Below are 25,865 nucleotides of genomic sequence, written 5' to 3' on the forward strand. Positions count from 1 at the left end.
AAATGTACAATTAGTATTTATTTATGTTTCTTTTGTGCAAGAGTATTACAGAAAGTAACAATTTGTCATTGTCTTTTTAACAGTCACAGTCAGTGGATTCAACGAGGCTAATCAAACAAACACTCACGCACAGTCGCACACACACCTCTAAAGCAAACTTCCCTCACATCAAAGCAAATATTTCATATACAACCCACATGGAGAGCATATTGTTACGAGAGGAAAACTTTCACTCATATTTCATACTACATAAAGGTCACTATGAAAACAGATAGAAACAGCAAGTTAAAAGTTACATAAACAATAAAAAGGTAACATTTTGGTGTGGAATACTGTAAAAAAAAAATTAAAGATGAGTTAGGACACTACTAGTTATTCAAATGCATCTCTTAAAAACCCTTTTTGCATTTATGCAACATTACTGATTAACAAACGAGAAAAATATGCATAAAAAAAGCAATACTGACAGACTGATGAATTCCTTTCTGCTCAGTGCTGAAAAACATTAGTCAGGACCGAGAATGAGCCTTTCCAAACAAACTGATGATGAGACTTTTATACATGTATTATCTAATCCAGTCTGCTTATACAATGAAACTAAGTCCCTATTCTCAAACGGTATAGGCAGCACGCTCTGCTTTACAAGATAAATTGTCCTTAATGACAGTTTTACAATTGGTAAGGTCTATATAAACTTATATATCCACTATTCCCAGTGAAGTGACTTTGTCCTGGTGTTCTTATAGTGAAAACTGAACTGAAACTTTATGGGATTGAACTACAATCCCATCATAGCTGTCCATTATACAAGACAGAAGAGAAAAAAATCTTACACATATTCAAACACACTTGTGAAACCTGTGTTCAGACTTGGTTGGCATGATTCAGATGCACTGATCGCTTTTGTCTTATGTTAGGGAGGATGGGTTCAGCAGAGTGACTTAGGCCGCACTTTTGGAAAAAGCTGCATGTGAGAGAACAAGAAAGGACAAAATTACATTTAAAGACTGAGTAAAAATGTTTGGAATGTATGAAAGACAAAAATAAAAGTTGCTAGACACTTGACCAGACAAACAGCATTTTAAACATTGCAGTGGAAGACACCAGCACATATTTTGTGTTTTAATTTCTTCAATAGACATTGTAGAAAGACTTTTTGGGGGAAAAATGTCATACTGTACTAGTTTAAACTGGCTTTTGGAACATGGAATCTGGTTTGTTACAAGTCCAAGGTGGTCTACTAGCTTTAAAGGTGCAGTGAGTGATTTCTGAGAAACACTGTTGATATTTGAGATCAACCCAAACAAACACACCCCTACCTTCATTGCTCCGCCCCCAAAATGCACAAACACACAATGCAAGAGTGGATGACTCTTTATCATAGCTGAAGCCAAGCAAAATAATGCTTTGTAAAAAATAATGCGAAGATAACAAACGACAAGGAAGAACAAAAAATGAACAGAGTACACAGGAGTATATACAATAAGAGTTGTTGGTTAGTCTCAAGCAGCTCCAGACAAATGATGATAACTCAAAACCGGCCTGTTACTATAGATAACATTACTAAAACAGCATCGGTTCTGTAAAACATAGAAAAACCAACGTTACTTATGTTTTGGAGCAGAAACAAAAAACGTTTCTAATATTAAAGCAGGTCCTAAAGCTCTAGCCTGATCATAACCCTTCTTTTCTAGTGATATTCCTCTGACCTTTTCTCTTTTGTAATGTCTCTCAGCCATCTCTCTTTCTTCAAATCTCCCTATTTCTCACTCACTCTCCCCTCCCCATGAGTGGACACGCCCCCTACTGCTGATTGGCTCACTATCTCCCCTCCCCATGAGTGGACATGCCCCCTACTGGTGATTGGCTCACTCTCTCCCCTCCCCCACAATGAGTAGACATGCCCCCTACTGGTGATTGGCTCACTCTCTCCCCTCCCCCACCACGAGTCGACACGCCCCCTACTACTGATTGGCTCACTCTCCCCTCCCCATCATGAGTGGACACGCCCCCTTCTGCTGACTGGCTCACTCTCCTCCCCCATCATCAGTGGACACACTCCCTACTGTTGATTGGCTCACTCTCCTCCCCCATCATCAGTGGACACGCCCCCTACTGCTGATTGGCTACAAGTGTGTTGTTCTGCTCAGTCCGATCCACTTTCAACAGCGTTTCTCAGAAATCGTTTACTACACCTTTAAACGGCTAATTTTTTTTGACACAAGGTACATGTACTTACTATAGTAATAACAGTAAATTATGCAACTAAACCAAACATAGCAAACCCTAAATCAAACCATAAAACATGTAGTAAATTAATATTACTCAGTAACTGCAAAGTAATTACACTGTAACAACATCACCTTGAAAATAAAGTGTAAACAAAATGATTCAAAACCCCCTCCCCCATATTCTTATTGTCTAAAATATTTTTATGCAATATGTTTTTATTACCAGAAACTGGGATATATTACATTAAATTAATGAACCACATTTTAATTGTGTGATTCCAGAAGATAAAGGTTTCTGATTCACTGTTATTATTCACAATAATAATAATAATAATAATACATCATTATTGTTTCAGCATTTTAATTAAGTTAAATTTCAATTAAGTTATACTTATATATTTATATATATATATATATATATAAATATTTGAGGTCATCAGGTGTCTCCCTTTGCTGAGGCCCCCTGAGTGGGCCTCAATCCCCTAGTTGACAAACTGTGTATTAGATCATTATTTTTCGTGTAAATGAGCTCTTCTTACCCCAAAGTAGTTGTTTGGTACGAAGCCCTCTCTGCCACACAGTGAAGCCCACCACCAGTCCACCCCCTCAGGCTTCTGCAGGATGGTCACCATGTCTCCCTCTCTGAAGCTCAGTTCATCAGGAGCCTGTGCAGGATATCCCCATAGAGCGTACACCACCCCACTGTTCTCTACGCCCATCGCTTCCTCCACACCTAAACAAAAACACACACGTGAAACTGCACATAATGGTGACTGCAGCAAATTAAACTGTTGCATACATGACCGTGCTCAAACTAGTGTTGGTGAGTTAATAAGGGTGTATTGCATGTCATCTTCACCCTACAGTTTATAAATTGCCTGACTTGTTCTGACCGTTGTTTCCAACCCATATGAGCGCATGACACTATTAACTCAGGAATGCACAGCTCATTGTGACATGCTAAATTTAATGCTGGGAGTTAACACACATGTAGGCGTTACGCCTGTAAAAACTTGTGTTGCGCCATTTAGTTTGCCTCTGTAAACAAGTAATGTCTGTTAAGGTTTTTTTTCACATGACACCATCCTCACCTTTCAGGAAGCCCTCACACTCCTCGAAGCCCGGGGCGTACGGGTCACACTTCTGTGACGCTGTGGCCCCATCGCTGTCTGTTACGGCCATCACTGCCGCTCCGTTACGAACCAGAAACTCGCACATTTTACAGTCATTACAGGATGCAGCACAGTGCAAAGGCGTCCTGCCGATGAGATGAGAGTGAATATATGGTGTAGATGCATATGCAAGCACATATATATACACTTGTTAAACTGATCACTCACCATCCGTGACTGTCCGGAGCGCTAACGTTCGCCCCTATCCGCACCAGGAACTCCACCACTTGTGAGTGTCCACCGCAGATGGCATTGTGAAGGGCTGTGATGCCTTCATCATTCGACTGGCTTGGGTCACTCATCTACACAGGGACACACAAGTGCACTGGTTATTTACAAGCAAGACACTTGGATACTTGAACATTTTATTCGCTTTTATTTAGATTTTATTTTGTATTTTGATTTTCAGTATTATTTTGAAGTATTTTTATTTATGCAAAATCGTTACATATATTTATAGCATGTTTAATATAATTTGTATCTTTGAAAAGTAAAGTCACTGTAATTTTATTGAGTTTTTGTTCAGATTTGAGTGCACATTTATAGTAATTCCTTTACATTAATTTTTTCACTTCCAGTTTTAATTTTTAATTTGTGCAAATAATTACAAATATTTACATTCAAACTTAAATGCATTAACTCTTTCCAGCTGACGTAAAAAAAAAAAAAAAGTTGCCAGCCACCGCCAGCATTTTTTATAATTTTTCACAATTTCATGGCCCCCAGAATATTTTGTTGTATGAATATCTGAACAAGCAATAACAAGCAATATATCAAAAGAAAGAACAGAGCGTGTTTTATCCTAGCTTCATGCATTATTTTATCAACACTTTAATGTGGGTACGTTTATAAAAAATCATGTTGTTTTTTTGTTTTTTTTTACCACAACGTGCATAAGCAATGCTTTAATCGCTTGTTTCTGCTCCGTTTTTGCCTGTATTTTGATCTGGAGATTCTCTCTACTCCTTCAGAATTTGAGTAATAGCGCCACCTACCATATAACAGTGAAAACATGGAAAGCCAATGGCGTCAATTGTGGGGAAAGAGTTAAATACAATCCATCTCAAGACTAGGGCGGTCACAATACCAGACTTTCACTACATGATTATCATGGCCAAAATCAATATTCTTTTGTGTCTGTTTTATGACGGGTGGAAACCAGAGTTAAGGTGTAATATGTGACCCTGGACCACAAAACCAGTCACGAGTCGCACGGGTATATTTGTGGCAATAGCCAACAATACATTGTAAGGGTCAAAATTATAGATTTTTCTTTTATGCCAAAAATCATTATGATATTAAGTAAAGATCATGTTCCGTGAAAATATTTTGTAAATTTCCTACCGCAAATATATCAAACATTTATGTTTGTGAGTGAATGCAGCACAATCGCCAACATAAATGGACAACTTTAAAGGAGATTTTCTCAATGTTTTGATGTTTTTGCACCCTCAGATTCCAGATTTTCAAATAGTCATATCTCGACCAAATATTGTCCTATTCTAACAAACCATACATCAATGGAAAGCCTATTTATTCAGCTTACTTATTCATGTATTCATCTCAATTTCAAAATTGTGACCCATGTGACTGGTTTTGTGGTCCAGGGTCACATTTTGTCACCTACCATGTTGGAGTGTCAACCATTTACTGGTGCTGGATTATTTACCATATTATCATGTGTAATATCACAATATCAATATTTCATTTTTTAAATATTACCGTTATCGTCAATAACGGTATATTACAACACGCATACTTAAGACCCTGTGTTCTGATCTATTCAGTTGTGCGCTGTCTGTTTTTTGCCATTTATTGTTGACATATATACATACATACATATATATATGTATAGTTGCCAGCACCTGTAAGCAACCATCCTGCAAGGTACCAGCCGAATCCCAGAGCAGTGACACGTACCTCCTGTGCAGCCCTCTGTACAGTTTCCAACTCTCCTACTAAGGACCCATCCAACATCAGAACCAGTGGGCTCAAGTGAGCTCTACGGATGGAGGATTTATTGGCTTTGCTGCTCTTCCGTAAGATAGAGTGAATACCCTGTAAGAGCAGATTAAAATCAAATATCCTCTTAACTGTCATTGGTGTCCACTGTTACTGAGCAATATGTAATCTGTCTGCCTCTCACCTTCTGTTCAGGAGAGACCTGTATCTCTGTGATTGGCATTGGATTTATTGTCACAGCAGATTTGGGACTCTCTTCTCCATCTGAGGAGCTGGCGCTTTCAGCAACTGGCTCTTCCTTGATGCGGATGGTCTTCCTGCGAAACAGTTTATTCATCATCATCTTGTAAGAGTTGGGATGGGAAATGGGCAGGTTATACTGGGGCTGAGGAACTTCGGCTGAGCCGCGTCTCTTCAGGGCCCTGGGGAACTCGGCCCGAATGCGCATCACTTCGTCTAGGTCCGTGTCCAGCTCTGACTGAGGAGCCACAACGGGCTGAAGACGTGTGGGACTGAGAGGACGAGGGGGCATCTCTACATCCTCCACTTTAGGCTCTCCGTCTGGTTTCATGAACACAGGGCCTTCTGTTTTACTTGTGTCTTGTTTCTCAAGCTCAGCATCAACATCTCCAGGGTGAAGTACTGTTTATAAGAAACCAACGAACAAACAAATAGCATTTTAAATTGGAAATAAACGTGTCTATAATAAATTTCAAATCCATTTCAAAATTCCATACTTTTCCAGACTGAAATTTCCAGACCTCTCTGTAGTTTTTTCAGACCATATTTAACATAAATGGTTCATACAGCATTATTTTCACCATTATATTTGGTATATAGTACAGGCATCTGTAAATATTCTTATTTTCTCTGGGTTTTTTCATTGATCACCAACCAATTGCCATGAAAACACCCTATTTGTATGATACATTCTTTTAAGTCTTAATTTTATATTTTAGAAAACTGAATAGGGGCAATAGTCTGGAAACACAAATCATTTTTCCATACTCTGTGAGTAGTTTCCAGGTCTGGATCATGGTCTAGATAAGCATGGAAAAAGAAAACAAATAAAATTCTATACTTTTCTTTACTTTTCTAAACTGTGTTGGAACCCTGAATTATAATAATAATAATAATAATAATAATAACAACATTTAAAAATGTAGCTGCATGTGCCAAGTTGAAATGTAATCTTTGTCTTGATGGTTTTAAAATATATTCTTCAATTTAATGACTAAATTTAATAACATCACATGACAACAAATGTCTTGTTATATTACCATCAAGTTAAAAGAATTAACACATTTTCTTGAACACACACATAAAAACACATAAGCTCTCCTAATTTCAATAAATGCTTTCAATTTCAATTCAATTCAATTCAATTCAATCAGTATTTTCAAAGGAAAAATGTAAATAGATATTGGTCATGCAATGGTCAAATCATCTGCTATTGTAAAAGACTGCAGGGGGTCTACTTTATGATATCACTTCCTGTTTTATGTTGTTGTTGTTTTTCTGTGATGGTTGAACTATATGATTTTGATTTAGCAGACAGTTTTTCTGTCATAATACATATTCAAATATATACTGTTTATACTGTATATATATATATATATATATATATATATATATATATATATATACATACATATACAGTATATATACAGTATATATATATATATACTGTATGTATATGTATATATATACTGTATATGTATATATGTATAATTAACCATTAATATTAAAATATTAATAATCAGTTTTAAAATAAATTATAATAAAAGACTCTGCTAAACTACATATGAGATTTTTTTTCAAGAATTAATTTTAAACATTGTTTTAGTTTTTAATTGACTTCATGCCTTCAAAAACAAAATCAATCAAAATCAAATTTTATTTTAATTCAGAAATTAAAAACATGCTCATGAAAGGTTTATTCAAGTCACTGTATGCATGAACTGTGTTTTTGAATAAATGAATAGTGTGTGTCACGTCACTGAGTGCTCGTTGGACCACTGGTACCTTCTCTATAGTAGAGAGCCTGTCTTTGAGCTTGCTGAGGTTGAGGCGTCTGGATTTGCCGCTGGTATTCCCGGGGCAGGGGAGGGTGTTGCTGGGGCTCTCCCATTGGGCCAGGTGTGTATCTGTAGGAGCCAGGGTTTTGGATCCTCATGATGAAGGAAAGTGGGATGGGCCTGTGCTGACGGACTTCAGAGCTTGGAGGGGGAACGGGGATCCGGGAAATGATTTGCTGAGAGCTGTAAGCTGAGCTGGGTTTTGAGGTGAGGTCAGGTGGCACTGTGATCCGAGTATTTCTCGGGAGCGAGCTGTGGTATGATGGGAGAGAATGGGGAGCGGTATCCTGAAGACAGAGAAGAAAATGTGAGAATTAGAGAACATAGAAAGCATAGTTTTTTTCTTCACATTCATAATTATTATTATTATTATGTTGTTGTTTTACACAATTTTATTTGTATATTTGTATCTGTAGGCAAATGCTTTGGCAATGCAAATTTAAAACACTTGTCATGCCAATAGAGCACACTATAAATGTGGAAATTGTTTTAATTCACAGCACAAAAGACAGTAAAGACAGGAGATTGTAAGAAAATGAGATGACAGCTGTGGCCCGTTTCATGGGAATAGTCTAAACTTGTTTCTTATACCTGGATATCCTAAGGCATAATTACATATAAACTTTTTTTTCATTGTTTGTTATAGTATTAAGTTACAGTTTGGTTGTTAAACCTATTGCCAACCATAAAAAAGCATAATGTGGGAGATAAAAAAAAGAGAAAATGTCAACGGGTTTCAGTTGATCCAGATAATCCAGATTATTTGACGATGACATTTACGCTGTAATAATAACTGGCACCAACAACCACTTTCACACACACGCCAAAATTTGCACACCTTCTTTGTGGAAGAAGGTGCATCCAGGTTTGATTCTTTCCAGTTGCTGTTGGGTACAGCTGGTCTGATCCACTCATTCTCTACAACATAGAGGAAAACACATAATTAATAAAGAATTAAAGGAACACGCCAACTTTTTGGGACTTTAGCTTATTCACCGTATCCCCCAGAGTTAGATAAGTCCATACATACCCTTCTCATCTCCGTGCGTGCCGTAACTCTGTCTGACGCACCCACCGCTAGCCTAGCTTAGCACAAAGACTGGAGGTAAACGGCTCCAGCTAGCATACTGCTCCAAATAAGTGACAAAATAATGCCAACATTTTCCTATTTACATGTTGTGATTTGATTTGTATAGTCACAGCGTGAACAAATAACAAGGTCACATGACACACAGCCATTTTCTAACCGTATACATACTGGGAACTATATTCTCAGAAGGCGAAGCACTGCTACTTGGGCGGAGTGATTTGCTCGCAGCGCCTGAGAAGCCCGTGGTGAGGAGCAGAGAGTTCGCTCAGAGTTGGAGTAAATTACTCCGCAGAAGTAACAGTGCTTCGCCTTCTGAGAATATAGTTCCTAGTATGTATACAGTTAGAAGATGGCTGTGTGTCATGTGACCTTGTTATTTGTACACGCTGTGACTATACAAATCACAACATGTAAATAGGAAAATGTTGGCGTTATTTTGTCACTTATTGGGAGCACTATGCTAGCTGGAGCCATTTACCTCCAGTCTTTGTGCTAAGCTAGGCTAGCGGTGTGTGCGTCAGACAGAGTTACGGCACGCACGGAGATGAGAAGGGTATGTATGGACTTATCTAACTCTGGGGGATACCGTGAATAAGCTAAAGTCCCAAAAAGTCACCGTGTTCCTTAAACATTGAGAGAGCAACTTGACTACAGATGATGATATGTGCTTCCCTCTGCATGATGTTACCTCTTGGTAACAAACCCATTTTCATCAAGTGATATAGCGATAAAATGCTTAATAATGAAGGTATGACTTTGAATAAACCAATAAAAAGGCTTTTCTTTGTCATAATATATCTTGGATTTTAGAACTTTAAAGATTGTGACTATATTTATTGTATAATATTATTAATATTGTAAACTTTTAGAGCACTTAAAGTCATAAATTATTTGTGTATCATGAATGGTCAAATGTGTTTGTTACACAGAAGCAATATTATGTGACTGTGGAATTGATATAGATTATGTTATATTTATTTAGATTTTCTTCACATTTTAAATTATTTTAACATTTAACACTTAACATTTATGCCAAATTAATAAAAAAAATATTAAGAATTGTCTCATGTAGCAGTCAATGTAATGTCTGATATAGTTTAATAAAATTGTTAAATATAATTTTTTATATTCTGAAATAAGTACAAAACAGGCCCTCAATTTCAATGAAAATATCTGAATGAACAAAAACAGATCTTTGATTATTAATTTCTGTTTATTGTTGCACAATGTTGCCTTCAGGTTTTCTACTGAGCGATGCAATTTAATGAAAGAAAAATTAGTCATTGTGCGTTTACATTGCTTTTATATTCTGTGTAAATTGTGCAACAGAACTTACTATCATAGGTGTGGTGAGGCTTTCTCTCGTACGCATCCAGGTCTGTCTCGTTCCAGGGGTTCTTCTGCCTCTGCATTCCCTCTTCTGAAAGGAGATGGAAGAAAGAACCGATGAGGGAACAAACGATAAACCAAAAAAAGCAAACAGACAACTTTACCACCAATCAAAGACCTTTGGTGCCCACTGGACACACTGAATGGGTTGCCTAAAGAACTTTTCAGTAAACATTTCAGAGTGTGAAGAAAAATCAAAAGAACCTTTTTCCACAATAAAGAACCTTTTATGTGCAATTGAAAGGTTCTATAGATGTTAAAGATTCTTCATGGAACTGCAAATGGCAATAAAGAACCTTTATTTTTAACCCTTTGATGCACAAGCAATGCAAACCTCTTCTAATGCACAACATGGGTCTAAAATGACCTGTATTAATTTCCTGTTATTTAATGCATAGTTGGGTGTTTTTGTTTTTTCATCTTTTGAAAATATATATTTTTTTTTATGTAAAAAAAACTTGCCTATTTTGTTTATGTGGAGAAATTCAAAATAGTGAGAAAAAAATTTAAGCAGCACAACTGTTTTCAACACTGATTATGATAAGAAATGTTTCTTGAGCAGCAAATCAGCATATCAGAATGATTTCTGAAGGATCATGTAACAAAATCATGTGACAAAATAGTAAATTACATTTTACTGTATATGAAAACAGAAAACAATTACTTTAAATGTTAATGATATTGAAACATTGAAATGTGAATAATATTGCTGTTTTAACTGTAGTTTTGATCAAATAAATGCAGCCTTTGAGAGCAAAAAATCTTACCGACTCAAACTTTTAAACAGTAGTGTGTATGTGTGTCTATAAAGCATATACAGTGTGTGTGTGTATATATATATATATATGTATCTGTGTGTGTGTGTGTGTGTGTGTGTGTGTGTGTGTGTGTGTGTGTGTGTTTGTGTGAGTTATATATACACACACACACACACACACTACCGTTCAAAAGTTTGGGGTCAGTAAGATTTTTTAATGTTTTTAAAAGAAGTATCTTCTGCTCACCAAAGCTGCATTGATTTGATAAAAAACAATAAAAAACAAACAGTAATATTGTGAAATATTATGACAATTTAAAATTACTGTTTTCTATTTTAATATATTTTCAATATTTTAAACATTGATAATAATTGAGCAGCAAATCATCATATCAGAATGATTTCTGAAGGATCATGTGACACTGAAGACTGAAGTAATGATGCTGAAAATTCAGCTTTGATCACAGGAATAAATTACAGTTTAAAATATATTAAAATAGAAAACAGTCATTTTAAATTGTCATAATATTTCACAATATTACTGTTTTTTTTATTGTTTTTTATCAAATTAATGCAGCCTTGGTGAGCAGAAGATACTTCTTTTAAAAACATTTTAAAAATCTTACTGACCCCAAACTTTTGAACGGTACTGTATATATATATATATATATATATATATATATATATATAAAAATATAAATTATTGAGTCATGATTATTCTGCAATAGTGAAGATTGCCCAACCTACTAAAGCATTGGCATAGATCAGGACTTGTGAGGACTTGCTAAAATTACCTGTATTCATTTCCTGTTATTTTATTGCATGGTTGGGTGTTTTTTCCCCCGCATTTTTTTCATCTTTTGAAAATAATAAAACATTTTAGAGTGTTTATTTACATGCATTTGATACACTAAAAATCCCAAATACCTGGTCTGAATGACTGGAAGTTGCGTGGTAGCGTACTGGCTGACGGTTGACTAAAAGGCTGAGGGGAAGGAGCTCGATCCAGCCTTGGTGACCTGTTCATCGAAGACATGGGGCTCAATGAGGGCTGAAGCAAGCCGCGAGATGTTCTACTGTCGTATGTGGGGCTGGATAAGGGCGACAGTTCCACATAGCTCAGCGATCCTCTCATGCTTTGTTCTTGAGACCTCTGCGGCATTTGTCTCAATGTATTTGGAGACATATTAGGGGGCATCTTTTGGTCGACGGGATATCGTGAATCTGAAATGTCTTTACGTATCATGAAAGGGGAGTGCTGCTGGGTTAAAGGACTGGGAGATGAAGGCCTGAACTTCATGCTGTCTAGGCCAGGTGATGGAGATCGAATTGTGAGGGCAGGAGGAAGGTCCAGGTTGGATTCGTTCCTGTTGATGGTGGAGTCTGAGCTCTGGGAAAGGGGGATGCTTGTCCTGATGTTCTCAGATCCATTCTTGTTTGCGCTGTACAAACCGCTGTTGCCATTGCTGCTGCCCTGGGGTTTGGGGCTGGAACTCTACAGTAAAAACATCAAGGAAAACATCATGATGTTGGATTCAAAATTCAAATACACTTGAACAATAATTAGACATAGTATATGCATCATCTCAAACTGAGGAATGTATAGTACAGGTCAAAAGTTACTATTTTTAATGTTTTTGAAAGAAGTTTCTTCTGCTCATCAAGCCTGCATTTATTTGATACAAAAAATACAATTTAAAATAAATGGTTTTCAATTTATTATACTTTAAATTATCATTTATTTCTGTGATGCAAAGCTGAATTTTCAGGATCATTACTCCAGTCTATCACATGATCCTTTAGAAATCATTCTAATATGATGATTCATTATCAAAGTTGGAAACAGTTCTGCTGCTTAATATTTTTTCATAACCTGTGATACTTTTTTAGGATACTTTGATGAATAAAAAAATAAAAATAAATAAATAAATAAATAAAATAAATAGAAAAAGCAGCTATTTTTTTAAAAATAGAAATCTTTTGTAACAACAATATACACGACTGGTCAGTAATTTGGGGGCAGTAATTTTTTTTCTTTCTTTTTTGAAATAAAGCAATACTTTTATTCAGCAAGGATGTGTTAAATTGATAAAAAGTGATAGTAAAGAAGATTTATATTATTAGAAAATATTTTTTTATTTTGAATAAATGCAGTTCTTTTTAACCTTTTATTCATCAAATATATTAGGCAGCAGAACTGTGTCCAACACTCATAATAAATCAGAATATTAGAATGATTTCTAAAGGATCATGTGATAGACTGGAGTAATGATCCTGAAAATTCAGCTTTGCATCACAGAAATAAATAATTTTTTAATCAATTTTTTTTTATCAAATAAACGCAGCCTTGATAAGCATTAGAGACTTCTTTCAAAAATATAAAAAAACGTAATGTTTCCAAACTTTTGACCTGTACTGTAGATAGTAACTCAATAAAGCTCTGGGATGACCATGGGAGTCTTTTTTTCAAATAAAAAGCCTTTATTATTTCATAGCTAGCTACACACAATACTGGATATTATGTTTAAAAATCCAAAAAGTCTCTTTGTTTGTAGAGAGAAACTATTTATATTTTTTCAGCTATGATGGATTGAATTATATTATATAAAGATATTAATTCATGCTAATTATGATTAGGTTGCTGTTTAAAAAAAAAACACACAAAAAATGTATTCAACATTAATAATAATAAGACATTTTCTTGAGCATCAAATCATCATATTAGAATGATTTCTGAAGAATCACATGAAACTGAAGACCGGAGTAATGATGCTGAAAATTCACAGGAATAAATTACATTTTTAAAATAGGAAACAACTTTAAGTTGTAATAATATCACAATATTGCTGTTTTTATTGTATTTTTAGCAAATAAATGCAGTCTTGGAGAGCATAAGATATATAAATATAAGTATGTTACTTTTCCCAACCCTAGATGTAACTGGTTGCTATTGTTTGTATTATATTTTCTTGTAGTTGTTTTGCATGTCATTTAAATAGTTATGCAGTGTGACATAAAATATATCTTTCTACAAGTAAAAAGATGTAGTCCATATTGTCTACTGATTAACATGAAGCTATAAACTGCATGCATCATGATTATATTATGTGTATAGCTTCAGGACATTGTTGTACCAAATAAGATAGAAAAGCGTCTTGACAATAGTAAAGCGGCTCAGTCTTGAGTCAGTTCTGTACCTGTGCAGTCGTGGGTTGTGCAACAGGAGTGGCTTCAGACAAGAGAGAGCTGAACTCCCGTGACAGCTCGTCCGCTGTGGCCAAAGATGCGTTCAGTTCATCGTTGATGGACTGAACTACAACACACACACACAAACATTGAGTAAATGGTCAGACAAAGGACAGGAAACATGATATAACAAGCCACTCCAGAACTATGTACAGTAGAGACTTATTTGCCATTTTGTAGGCGCTCACAAAAGACTGAAAAATCTTAGCATGCTTAGACATGCAACCATATTATTATTATAACTGCTGCATCGTAACCTGTCCCACATTGCCTATTACATAGGAATGAAGCATAACTGCTGGTGTACTGCAATACTCACACATCAAGCTGCTGCCATAGCTGCCCTGGGAGTTCATGGTGTTTGTGTTTCTGTAGACGTGACCTCCAATTCATTCAACACACCGCCTGAGTGCAGAAAAGAAGATCAGATCAATCTTTCATCATCCATCATTATCTCTAACATCCAGTCTTTAGGAGGAGCATGCTTTCTGACTCAAAACAGAAATATTCTAAATCAGTTGTTTATCTATTTATTTGATGCTAAAGCACTTTTTGTTTTATTTTGTTCTGACAATAAACACTTCTTTGCCTTTTACATTTACCAGATGTGCACTGGATTAAATTGCTTGAAATATGATTGGAATCACTTCAAAACAGGAAAATAGAGTTAAGTGCTAGATGTGCAAGGCAAGTCTGTCATATACACTACATTCAATTATAATGAGAACATTTCCTTTTAATGGTGAGGCTAATAATCAGGTAATCAGGCTCTCAAAAATTATATAAAAATTCAGATTTAGATTTATTGGCCAATATATCCGTTATCGGCTTTCAAATATAAAGAATTATCGGTTATCGGTATCGGCCAAAATCGGTGCATCCCGACTTTTAAAGTCCGTCCTACTACGTTAACCACATAAACAGCCTGAACTACCAGTCCGTAACTACAAGCTATCTTTTCAACGTAACATCTTTTAAGCAGTCCTACAGTGTTATGAATTCATTTTTTAATAGTTAAAATATAGTCCTCCAAATAATATCATCAGAAGAAAGGGTGCAATAATTACAATTAGAAAGACTAGATACTTCAATAGCGTGGAGTCAGAACGATGTTTTTCAGCAAGTCTGCATTACATTGATCAAAAGTGACAGAAATTACTTTTACATTGTAAAAAAAGATTTATATTTCAAATAAATCCTGTTGTTTTGAACTTTCTATCAAATAAAAAATGTAGGCCTGTATCACGGTTTCACAAAAATATTAAGCAGCACTGATTTATTTTACAATCATTAAGGGGTTTTGAATACTTTTTTTGATGTTCTTGTGTATATTGTATGTAATTCTGCTATTATTTTATTTTCTCCTTTCCTATATTTTGAATTAATGCGGAATGCTGTTAATTTGAACATAATTTGCATCATATGACAGATCCATAATTGTAATATATCTCGTTTTTTATGATTTCTTAACTTTAACCTTGTTCTGTCTCTGTCCTGAGACGGAAATCTTATACTTACTAAGGACTATAAATACATAAATGTGATATTTCAATGGTATCTGTAATTGTGTGATTTAATAATTTTTTTAAAAACTTCCTTTTTTTATGTGGAGAAAATCTAAATAAAGTGAGAAAAAAAATGTAAGCAGCACAACTGTTTTCAACACTGATTATGATAAGAAATGTTTCCTTGAGCAGCAAATCAGCATAGCAGAATGATTTCTGAAGGATCATGTGACACTGAAGACTGGAGTAATGATGCTGAAAATAGTAAATTAAATTTCAATTACAATAACATTTACAGATTACATTTACAGAAAACAATTACTTTACATTTTAATGATATTGAAACATTGAAATGTGAATAATATTGCTGTTTTAACTGTAGTTTTGATCAAATAAATGCAGCCTTTGAAAGCAAAATAAAATCTTACCGACCCAAACTTTTAAACAGTAGTGTGTATGTGTGTCTATAAAGCATATATAGTGTATAAATGATTGAGTCATGATTATTCTGCAATAGTGAAGATTGCCCAACCTACGCATTGGCATAGATCAGGACTTGCGAGACTTTCCAACTTATTCCAACAGTCAGAATAAGCCTTCAGAGAAACGCCCTGTCCCAACATCTGTTCCTGCAACCCCTTCTTTACACTATAATTAACTGTTACTGAATCAAGAGCAAGTGACACTATGACTTTCACATGCTGATGTGTCTATATACTTACCCAACATGTGTCAGAACATATAGACATGTGGGCTGTGCATAGAGACTGATTTTATGACTTTCACGCTCTGTTAGTAAAAAAAAAAAGAAGTTTATTAATAATTTGCCTGTTCTTTGTGCAGTTTTCAATATTGGAAGAAGTTTGTGGACATCGTTCAATATACAAAGTTAAAACATACAGCATGCAAATATTGTCCTTTGTGAAACAATGACTTATTATGAATAACATTAAGCTGATATTTGGTGGGTTTGTATTAGTTACGCACAGTCACTTCCATGAGCTTTGATCTGACACTTTCACTCTTCACGGTGTAAGACTCTGTGTGTACATGTGCTTTTCATGCTCTCTTGCCAAACAGCAGCGTGACTGATCTACAGAGCATTGCCCGGGTCACCTAAACAAATGCACTTCGAAATGCATTCCTAAAATAAAGTTACTTGAGCGGTCGATATACCATTACAATTTTCAATCTAAATTGTTCATAAGTTACAAAACATGGTTTTATTTTGACCATGGGAAATGTAATAGGGTCATAGAAATGCTTTTTTTCCCATTCAGATCTATAACTTTATTCAAAAATACATCAAAAAGTGCAATTTACACATACAATAACTTGAATACACTTCTAATATGATGATGATGATGCATTTTTATTAGACATTTAAGATGTGTTTGTAGAATAGCCTGCACAATTATATAAATGAAAACATCTGTTTACTATTTTAGTATATTTTATTTATCTATTATTTTAAAATGTAATTTATTCCTGTGATCAAAGCTGAATTTTCAGCATCATAACTCCGGTCTTCAGTGTCACATGATCCCTCAGAAATCATTCTAATATGCTGATTTGCTGCTTAAGAAACATGTGAAAGCAGTTATTATTCTTAATATTTTTTATTATTAGGCATAGAAATCTTTTGTAAGAGTCATGTAAACGTTTTTACTGTAACTTCTGAGCAATTTAATGCATCCTGACTGAATAAAAGTTTTTTAAAAAGTATAAATAATAATAATAATAATATCTTACTGACACCAAATTTTGAATGGCAGTTTCTAATCCTTTAAAAAAAAAAAAACAGTGCAATAAGTGATGGATGATATGGGTTTTTTGAACATGCATGTGCAACATCTAACACATTAGGTGTTTCTTCACTTTGCACGTTGTTCTGAATGCACGACAAAAAAAAACACACAATAGTTTTCACCCTCTCTATCTGTATTCTCACACACTCCCTTTTTCTTCCTCATCTGATCTTAATCCCTGATTTCCACCTCTCATTTCACTGCTCCACAGTCGCTTGCCAATACGGCGAGGCTGGAATGTGGAGTTGAGAGTGACACGGGTTAATAATAACTCTCGTCCTGCGCTGATAAGGCGACCTAGCCCATTTTCTGAGCCTGGGGCGGAAACCATGACTAAAAGTTTCAAACAGCAGTGCTTTTCACTGATGAATCAGGGTGTGGTGACAGAAACCATCAGCTCATGCTCTCTCTTTCTCAACACAGTTTCTCAATCGGTTGTTACACTTGTCCTTTACCCTGATTTGCATGATATGAATTTCAAACTAATCATTTATTTGCATCTTGTAAATCTTAGCCTCTGTCTTATAACATAGACTTTAATTTATTATTTATATAGCGCTGCAAAAACTGATCAATAATAATCGATAATGAAAATAATTGACAGATTAGTGAAGATAATATTATAATATTGAATATAATGTGATTATCAGTTAATTGCTGTGCACTGTGCATGGAAAACATCCACCAGATTAGTGAATGTGTGCTCCCTCTGCAGTTAACATTTAGTTAGTGCTTGTTTTTGTTAATTTTTTTTTTAATTTGTTTTATTCTAATTCATGTTAAAATAGAGAAAACCTATTTTTGAAGGCAGAATAGTGTCATTCGGTGGGAGTAAACAAAAAAAAGAAAAACATCTGTAATGCCATGGTGTAACCACTAGGTTTCTTACTTACTTTTATTAGGTTGTGGATTTGTATATATATTTAGACATTCTGTAAAGGTTTAGATGTTTTCTGTTTGAAATGTGATTTGAAGTGTCAGGTTTTCCATAAGTTTTACTACAGTCAAACCTGAACACAGAGAAATACATTTTGTTACATATATTATCAAAATTCAATAAAAATATAACAAATTGAAAAGGAAATCTTTATCAGAGCTTAGTCAACCTCATTACAAACTCTTATTTGAGTCTTCTGGCTCAATTTTGCGATATTGTTACAGCCACACCATTTAATTTGTGTGTATAATAGTGTGTGTGTGCGTGTGTGTGTGTGTGTGTGTGTGTGTCTGTTTTGTACTCTCAATGTTTTAGAGTGTAAACCCTTCCTTGTTGTCCATTTTTTTACTGCATTGTTTCTGAATTATTTATTTTATTTCACGCATTTGCAATGCAGTGTTACAGTCAAACCAGTGTTTTGTGTTAGTCAAACCAGTTCATATTTGGGAGTGTGTGTGTGGGGTGGGGGGGTGGTGTGTGTGTATTTTGCACTCTCGATCTTTTAGAGTGTAACCCCTTTACTGTTATGAGCTTTTTTCTGTATCGTTACTGATTTGTAGATTTTACCCAAAAAAATTCCTCTGTTCATATTTTTTGTATTTCGCATTAATTTCCTATGGTGGTCATTTCTGACCGCGAACAACACAAGTGTGATTTATTTTTATTTTTTTTGCCCATTTTTAGAATTTTTTTAAACAAGTCCATGATTTTTTTTGTGCTCGCATAGCGACAGCCACAAAAGTCAAGAGTGACATACCATTCTGATGAAATAGTAATTTTTTGAAAATGACCAAACAACCCCACAGGGTTAAAATGGTAAGCAATCGGGGTGTCGCGAGATCTCGCGATATTAAAATGTGACGAGATTTCTTATAGAGTTAAAAAGCTGTCTCGCGATAACGCCAGGACAGAGCGTGAGGGTGAGATTAGCACAGAATATGCCACCGCTACGTCTCCTCCACTGTCGCTTTGCTTTTTTATAGAAATAAAACCTTTTTTTTTTTCTATAAAAACTATTCACAATGAACGTCTGCTCTGCTCATCCAGCACAAGCTGCAGAGTCACACACATGTGACGAGAATAAGGCAAGACCTGATGTGACTGACAAGACGATGGCGGAGGATTCAAACCTAAGTTAGGATGGGCTGTGATGTAACTACCTCTTAACTCTGGTCTCTGTTTGCACTTTGAATATTCAAAGCACTTTCATTTTGATTATGGTTGCACTTATTGTTTGCACTTAAGACTAAGAAAAAACTGTTATTTATTTTTGTTATTTATACTGTTTTTATTTCTATGTTCAATTTATGGAAAGGAGTTCAAACAGGAGGTTATACAGCCTCAATCAGAAGCTCATAATTCATGTACAGTAAGGTAAGGTTTATATTGTTGTCTTTCAATGCATATGATAATTCATACTCAGAAAGTACAACTGAATGACATTCATTACAAGATGATTAGTTGGAACATTTCAAAATGCACATGCAGACTATTTTTTCAGTCATGATTTCTTAAAAATACTGTGCAAAAATCTCGTCTCGTTCTCATGAACCCAATCTCGTGTCTCGTCTCGTGAGCAAAGTGTCTTGTAAGAGCCGACATCAATACATTCACATTTGTTTTTATAGCCTTCAAATTGCACATTGTTTGGAGGACACCACTGGATGTGGAATAACATTTTTGTAAATGATTAAAATGAATACGTTTTATAATAAATTTTACTATATCTTTAATTTATGTTAATAATTATTTATTAACGCTTTCAAATAATATTATCATTGTTTAATAAAAAAAAATTGTCATCCAATTATTCAACAAAATAACCAACAGATTAATTGATTATCAAAATAATCTTTCATTGCAGATTTATTTTTATTAGGCAGGGTTCATTTGAAAAGTGTTTATATGTAAAGTTTCATCTTCAAGGTGAATCATTACAAAAACCAATGAATAATAAATAAAGGTCAATCACTATCTACAGACAAGACAACAAACCGTACATTTTGTACCAGCCTAAGCAGCATTTAGATCCGCACAGTTCTCCAGATGGTTAATTAAAGGCATAGTTCACCCAGCAATGATGATTTGGTCATTATTTACTCACCCTCGTGTCATTCCAAACATGACTCACTTCTGTAGAAAAACAAAAAATATTTTGAAAGATTTGGTTTGTCATGGTCAATGAAGTTCAGTTATTTTATACCCAATTGACTTCTTTTGTCTCAGACAGAAAAAGTCATACCGATTTGGAGTGACATAACACCTAAGTGAACTATCCCTATAAGTCACTATAATTATAAGTGAGCATTCATCATGACAGGTCTCAGACATGACACTACCTCATGGCACTGAAACAACCAGTTTCAAGAGTGTTTCATAGTCTAACTGATAAGAACAAACCAAGCCATGCATTCATACAGCATCTAACAGGTTTGGAATTCATGAAGGATCTTGCCAAAAGGGTGTAATGATTTATTACCAGCTGAGACAGCAGATGCACTCTCAGGAAAAGGTCTCAAAACACACTTTTGTTCCTTTTAGGTACACTTTAGGTTATAATATAAGATACCAATATATGCATAAGTGTAGCTTTTGAAAAGGGACCTCCTCAGTGACCGCTTTTGTACCTTTTTTTGTCTGCGAGTGTAGGAGGTTCATCCGATAAAGAATAAAAGTCAATTACACAAATATGCAATGACTGCAAAATGGCCATGTACAAAAGCTCAGAACTCTGCTCTTACAATGAAAGGAATGAATCTTGAGGCTTAAGGATTTTATTTCACAACCTTGAAAAGACTTCTTCTGAAGGGGAGTGGAGCAACCTTTACCATGACATGGACCATTGACTGGATACAAAAGGTCCAAATCTTATGAACCCCACCCCATTGTCACATTACGGGCTTTCGCACCAAGTAGTGCTAGGAACTCAGTTATATGACCTAGCCAATAGAGTGGTCCCCCAAGAACTGAATGTCCCCCTAGAGCCATTTTCCTTTGCATTCGCACCGCCAGCAACTCTGAAGTGACGTAATCCGGTTGACCGTGACCGCATTAAAGGGATACTCCACTTTTTTTTGGAAATAGGCTCATTTTACAACTCCTCCAGAGTTAAACAGTTGAGTTTTACCGTTTTCGAATCCATTCAGCCGAACTCCGGTTCTGGCGGTACCACTTTTATCATAGCTTAGCATAGATCATTGAATCGGACAAGACCATTAGCATCTCTCTCAAAAAAATTTAGAAATAAATCAAGAAACTTTGCTGCCGTACCATGGCTCCAGCAGGCGTTATGATATGACGCAGCGCCTGAAAATAGTCGACCCTATAGTCTACCGAGCTGGGGACTATTTTCAGGCGCTGCGTCATATCATTACGCCTGCTGGACTCATGGTACGGCAGCAAAGTTTCTTGATTATTACGCAGGAATGAGAGTATAGTTCCTAGCCATATCAGCCTAGAAAATCGCAACTTTACATTTTCCGTCGGTCTTAGTACACGATGTAACTACAGAAGAGTCAAGTTTTAAATAGGAAAAATATCAAAACTCTTTGGTCATTTTTTTGAGAGAGATGCTAATGGTCCTGTCCGATTCAATGATCTATGCTAAGCTATGCTAAAAGTGGTACCGCCAAACCCGGAGATCGGCTGAATGGATTCGAAAACGGTAAAGCTCAACTGTTTAACTCTGGGGGAGTTGTAAAATGAGCCTATTTCCCAAAAAAGGGGAGTATCCCTTTAAACACCTGGAGGATGCTGTGATCAGAGCTGTGTTTTTGTTGTGTGTTCGGCCATTCAACGTACATTTGCGTCACTGGTAGTTCCTTTTGTGCTGGGTAACTGGGTTAGACCCTACTCTGAAGTAGGAGCAAATTTAGTCCCCTAAAAGGCGTCCCTAACTAGGGGTGCAACAGATCGCAGTTGATCTGTGATCCATACGGACCAGTCCCCACGGTTCGGCACGCACGTGATTCGCAGGTTAATTGCTACGTTTAACCATCATAGAGTGAAAGTTTAGCATGTGCACGTGTTTTCTCTTGATAATTTACACATTCAAGCGATTTTAAACCATTCAAGCGCAAGAAGAGGCGAAAGAGAACTCGATCACGTGTGTTTCAGATAGCATGCAAATGACTAATTGATTCCTCTTTCGTGTCTCTTTGCACTTGAACAGACTCGTACACACAAAATCATGTTAAAATGCCTGTCTCTGCAAGTATTCTCATAAATACAGTCAGTTATGCCTTAAGTCTACGTAAACAGTTGAGAAAGAAATCGGATGTGTATTATTGGATCTGTTCATAAGGTCTTAAAGTGACAGCAGCCTATTAATACCATTGTCATTAATGTTAATCAAACAACAAAACAAATCTTTAACAAAGATTAATCTATATCTAATCTATACAGTGGACACTATAGTGTTATTTTACATTTAATGATTACATTTCTGTACCTGAATACTGTTAGATCATATTTTATTTGCAACTTTGTTATATTGTATTTATCATCTACGCTTGTAATTTGTGTATTTATTAGTGACTGTTCACTTGTCTATAATAATGTTTCATTATTAAAAGCTAGATTTTTGATGTGGTTTTGAAGTGGGCTTTAAATTGTTAATTGAAAAGCATCCCCCCCCACCCCCGGCCCTTTTTTTTTTTTTTGCTGATCCGAAAAATTATTAATAAGTTAATATTATTAAGTTTTGTTCACAAAATGTTCGCTGGCTGCTCTTCAAAATGTTCGACAGAAGAACGCAAGTCATTCAGATTTGGAATAGCATGAGGGTGAGTAAATTATACAAATTTAGTTTTGGGTGCGAAATAAAACTGTAATACTGAAATAGAAATTGTATCATATTTGGCTTAAAGTTTTGGGTTGACACACAAGACTGGGGAGTGTCAGGTTAAATTTCAGACAATGACGGCCACTGGAGAACATTCTGACTAAACCCTGTTAGTCATGCTGATCTCATGGGGTGAGTTTAATACAACGCACACTCTCTCTGACCAACGATGCTAGACAGACACTACTGTTTTTCTAAGGGATGTTTGTTTATGTGCAGCCTGTGTAGAGAGGAATCTGAAAAGTCTCAAATAACATTTGCCTCTGGAATCTCTCAAGTCTTCGGAACTACAAGCTTAACATTCCTCGTGAATCACACAAGATATATCCAACATCCTCCCCGACTGCATCCGACCTTTACAACATTAACCGCAGTGCCCACAAGGACAGGCTGGCATGTGATTCAACAAACATGCAAATTGCAAATGGAAGATAATAAAGTGCAAAAGGGAGCCGCAAAAAGCTCCAAACAAGTTGTAGCAGGACAGGATCGGACAGATATGCAGTTCAGCTGGTTCCGACAGCTTTTAGTCTGATGGTAAATCAGGCCTGAATGCTAAAATTGGACTTAATCCCAACACCTTACAAAAATGACATGAAGGTTAAAGGTTAAAAAACACACACTGTTGATCAAAAGATGTGGCGTGTTTAACCCCGTAAAGCCTGGGATATGAAATAATAGACAGAAACATCTCTGAAATGGAAGTTTGTTGAACCTATAAAGGAAAATCTTTTTAAAAACGTTTGCATGTATGTTTTAGGTTTTGTACCATATTTGATACATCAGGCTTTTATAGCCCATATAGTGAGAATATGCATGGAGGAGGAAATAATAAAACACCACAATGTAAGAATTAATCTTTATAACATTATAGCAGAAAAATTACATAAAATGCATAATACTGTAAATATCAGCTGTCACTCTATATCTCCCAATAATGAGTTAAATGGATAGTTCAGACAATTTTTTTTTTATTCTGTCATCATTCGCTCTCCCTCATGTTGATCCAAACCTGCATGAGTTTCTTTCTTCTGTTGAACACAAAAGAAGATATTTTAAAGAATGGCTACCATTAACTGTCTGTTTACCAACATCTTTAAAATATCTTCTTTTGTGTTCAACATAAGAAAGAAACTCATACAAGTCTGGAACAGCTTGAGGGTGAGAAAGTGATGACAAAATGTTTATTTTAAGAAAAAATAAAAAAATCTCTTTAATTTAAATTCTTACTTTTATAATCAAAGCACTGTAATTGTATTGTGTTTATATAATGCAATGCAATACAATTCTGCTTGAGAGATGGACAAATAAACGTTCCTGAAAAGCCTGTTGTATCACATACGTTTGAACATGATGTGTCTAAAAAAATTATAAAGTGTTCATCTTGAAATATTACGGACAATATAAATGTAATCTTTTTTATTTTTGTATTATGCTAAAAGCCTTTTACTTGCTAGAAGATTGTGTACAGGTTTTTCAGCAAAGACCTTTGATCATTTTGATCATTTAGAGGCCTTCACATATCAAATATGATACAGGCTTTATAGGGTTAACAGGTTTAGTCTTCATGTGTCCCGACAAGCTAACGAACATCTGTAACACGAAGCAACTCTCATGTTGACAGGCCTCTTTAAGTATTCATTTTCTGAATCTGAACGACACAAAGTAGCCTACTACAAAACTACATTGTTACTAAATAAATAAGAGTTCTAGTAAACTTTTGGTTTCATTCAGGCTGAATAATGAATAATATATTGTTTGAGTGAGTGCACAGCTCAATGAGAACAGACTTCAAAAGATTTTTCCAAGACATCTGATTCCCATTAAAGCTTCTCTGGCTCCTCCTTCTACATTCTCTAACACAAAGGCGCCTTAAAAAAACTTTCGAAACAGTACATATATTTTAAAATATATACGTAAAAAGGTTGATAAAAAGGCCTGGCATAACGGACACGACCGAGTCCACTGTATAATCCACATCGCCTTCTCAAAGACAAGGAAAAGTACTGAACTCTCAGTCAAAAGCACAATAACATAAAAATTCCTTTACCTTAGTAAATAGCTGTAACAGTTGTGAGGTTGTCGTGCAGTGTAAAGTCCTAGAACTTAGTCCAGCTGAGCATGGATGTGTTACATGACTAGCTGGAAAACATTTCAATGGTGTTTGTTTAACTCTTGCCTGTGAAGTTCAGAGATATTCAGTCCAGCCCACTCGCTTCTGAAACCCGACCCAGGTGTTGCACAGCTGGCGCAGGTAAACAACGCGACCCAATCCGCGCAGACATGGTATTATATTTGTTTCTTATTTGTATCGTGATTATTTTTATGTATTTATTTAAGAGCTATTTAGAATGCATTGTAAGAGTTATAGTGTAAAAATGTCCGTATTCTATAAATATAGGCTAGTAAACAAATAGGGGCAACCCTTAAAAAAAAAAATACGATAAGGGTTATAAATATTTTTTCTCTTGCACTAAAATTATTATTTAAAAAAAAAAAATCTCATGAATATTAAACCAACGTCATTAATATTACATAAGAGCATCGTCCACATCATAGATATGTATACGTAGAAACCACATTCGACCGCTCTAGACACGTCGGAGCGTCCGCCATCTTGGAACGGTCACCCATAGTAAGAATCCTCAGCTTCTCGTTGTGAACCCGCCAAGATTAAAAAATTCCCGTTTAAGTAGGATAACCTTTCACAGGTGAGAATGTGTTTGTAACTTGATTTGTGTTTTTTATGTATTAACTCAAAATTATATGTTTTTACTATGGTACTTTTGCATGTTTATACTTTTACTATGATTTTTTTTTTTTTATGTCGTGTTAGCTGACTAATTC

General features: G+C 35.4%; 1 protein-coding gene across 3 annotated transcripts; it reads right to left on the bottom strand.

Moving 5' to 3' along the window:
• ppp1r13l (protein phosphatase 1, regulatory subunit 13 like) lies at positions 1-25,222 on the bottom strand. Of its 3 annotated transcripts, none has more exons than XM_082182501.1 (13): positions 25,069-25,222; positions 14,245-14,330; positions 13,877-13,992; positions 11,607-12,174; positions 9,870-9,953; positions 8,282-8,361; positions 7,391-7,730; positions 5,550-6,007; positions 5,324-5,461; positions 3,572-3,705; positions 3,323-3,489; positions 2,771-2,964; positions 1-964 (listed from the first exon to the last, which is right to left on the bottom strand). In XM_082182501.1, exons 2-13 carry the CDS (start codon positions 14,279-14,281, stop codon positions 929-931), a joined length of 2,352 nt encoding a protein of 783 aa, XP_082038627.1. In that variant the 5' UTR covers positions 14,282-14,330; positions 25,069-25,222; the 3' UTR covers positions 1-928. The 3 variants fall into 3 exon arrangements, with proteins under 3 accessions (XP_082038627.1, XP_082038629.1, XP_082038628.1); XM_082182503.1 differs by lacking the exon at positions 25,069-25,222 and adding an exon at positions 20,280-21,216; XM_082182502.1 differs by lacking the exon at positions 25,069-25,222 and having other exon boundaries at positions 14,245-14,359.
• Between the last annotated feature and the right edge of the window lie 643 nt (positions 25,223-25,865).

Source organism: Leuciscus leuciscus, assembly GCF_965113295.1.
Source record: "Leuciscus leuciscus genome assembly, chromosome: 10".
Classification (NCBI taxonomy): Eukaryota; Metazoa; Chordata; class Actinopteri; order Cypriniformes; family Leuciscidae; genus Leuciscus; species Leuciscus leuciscus.

Excerpts from the sequence above, each read along its gene's own strand:
- ppp1r13l (XM_082182501.1), bottom strand. The coding sequence starts at position 14,281 with ATGAACTCCCAGGGCAGCTATGGCAGCAGCTTGATGT. Across the intron at positions 13,993-14,244 it reads CTATGGCAGCAGCTTGATGT|TTCAGTCCATCAACGATGAA; the intron begins GTGAGTATTGCA and ends TGTGTGTTGTAG. Across the intron at positions 6,008-7,390 it reads GGCTCTCTACTATAGAGAAG|TACTTCACCCTGGAGATGTT; the intron begins GTACCAGTGGTC and ends TCTTATAAACAG.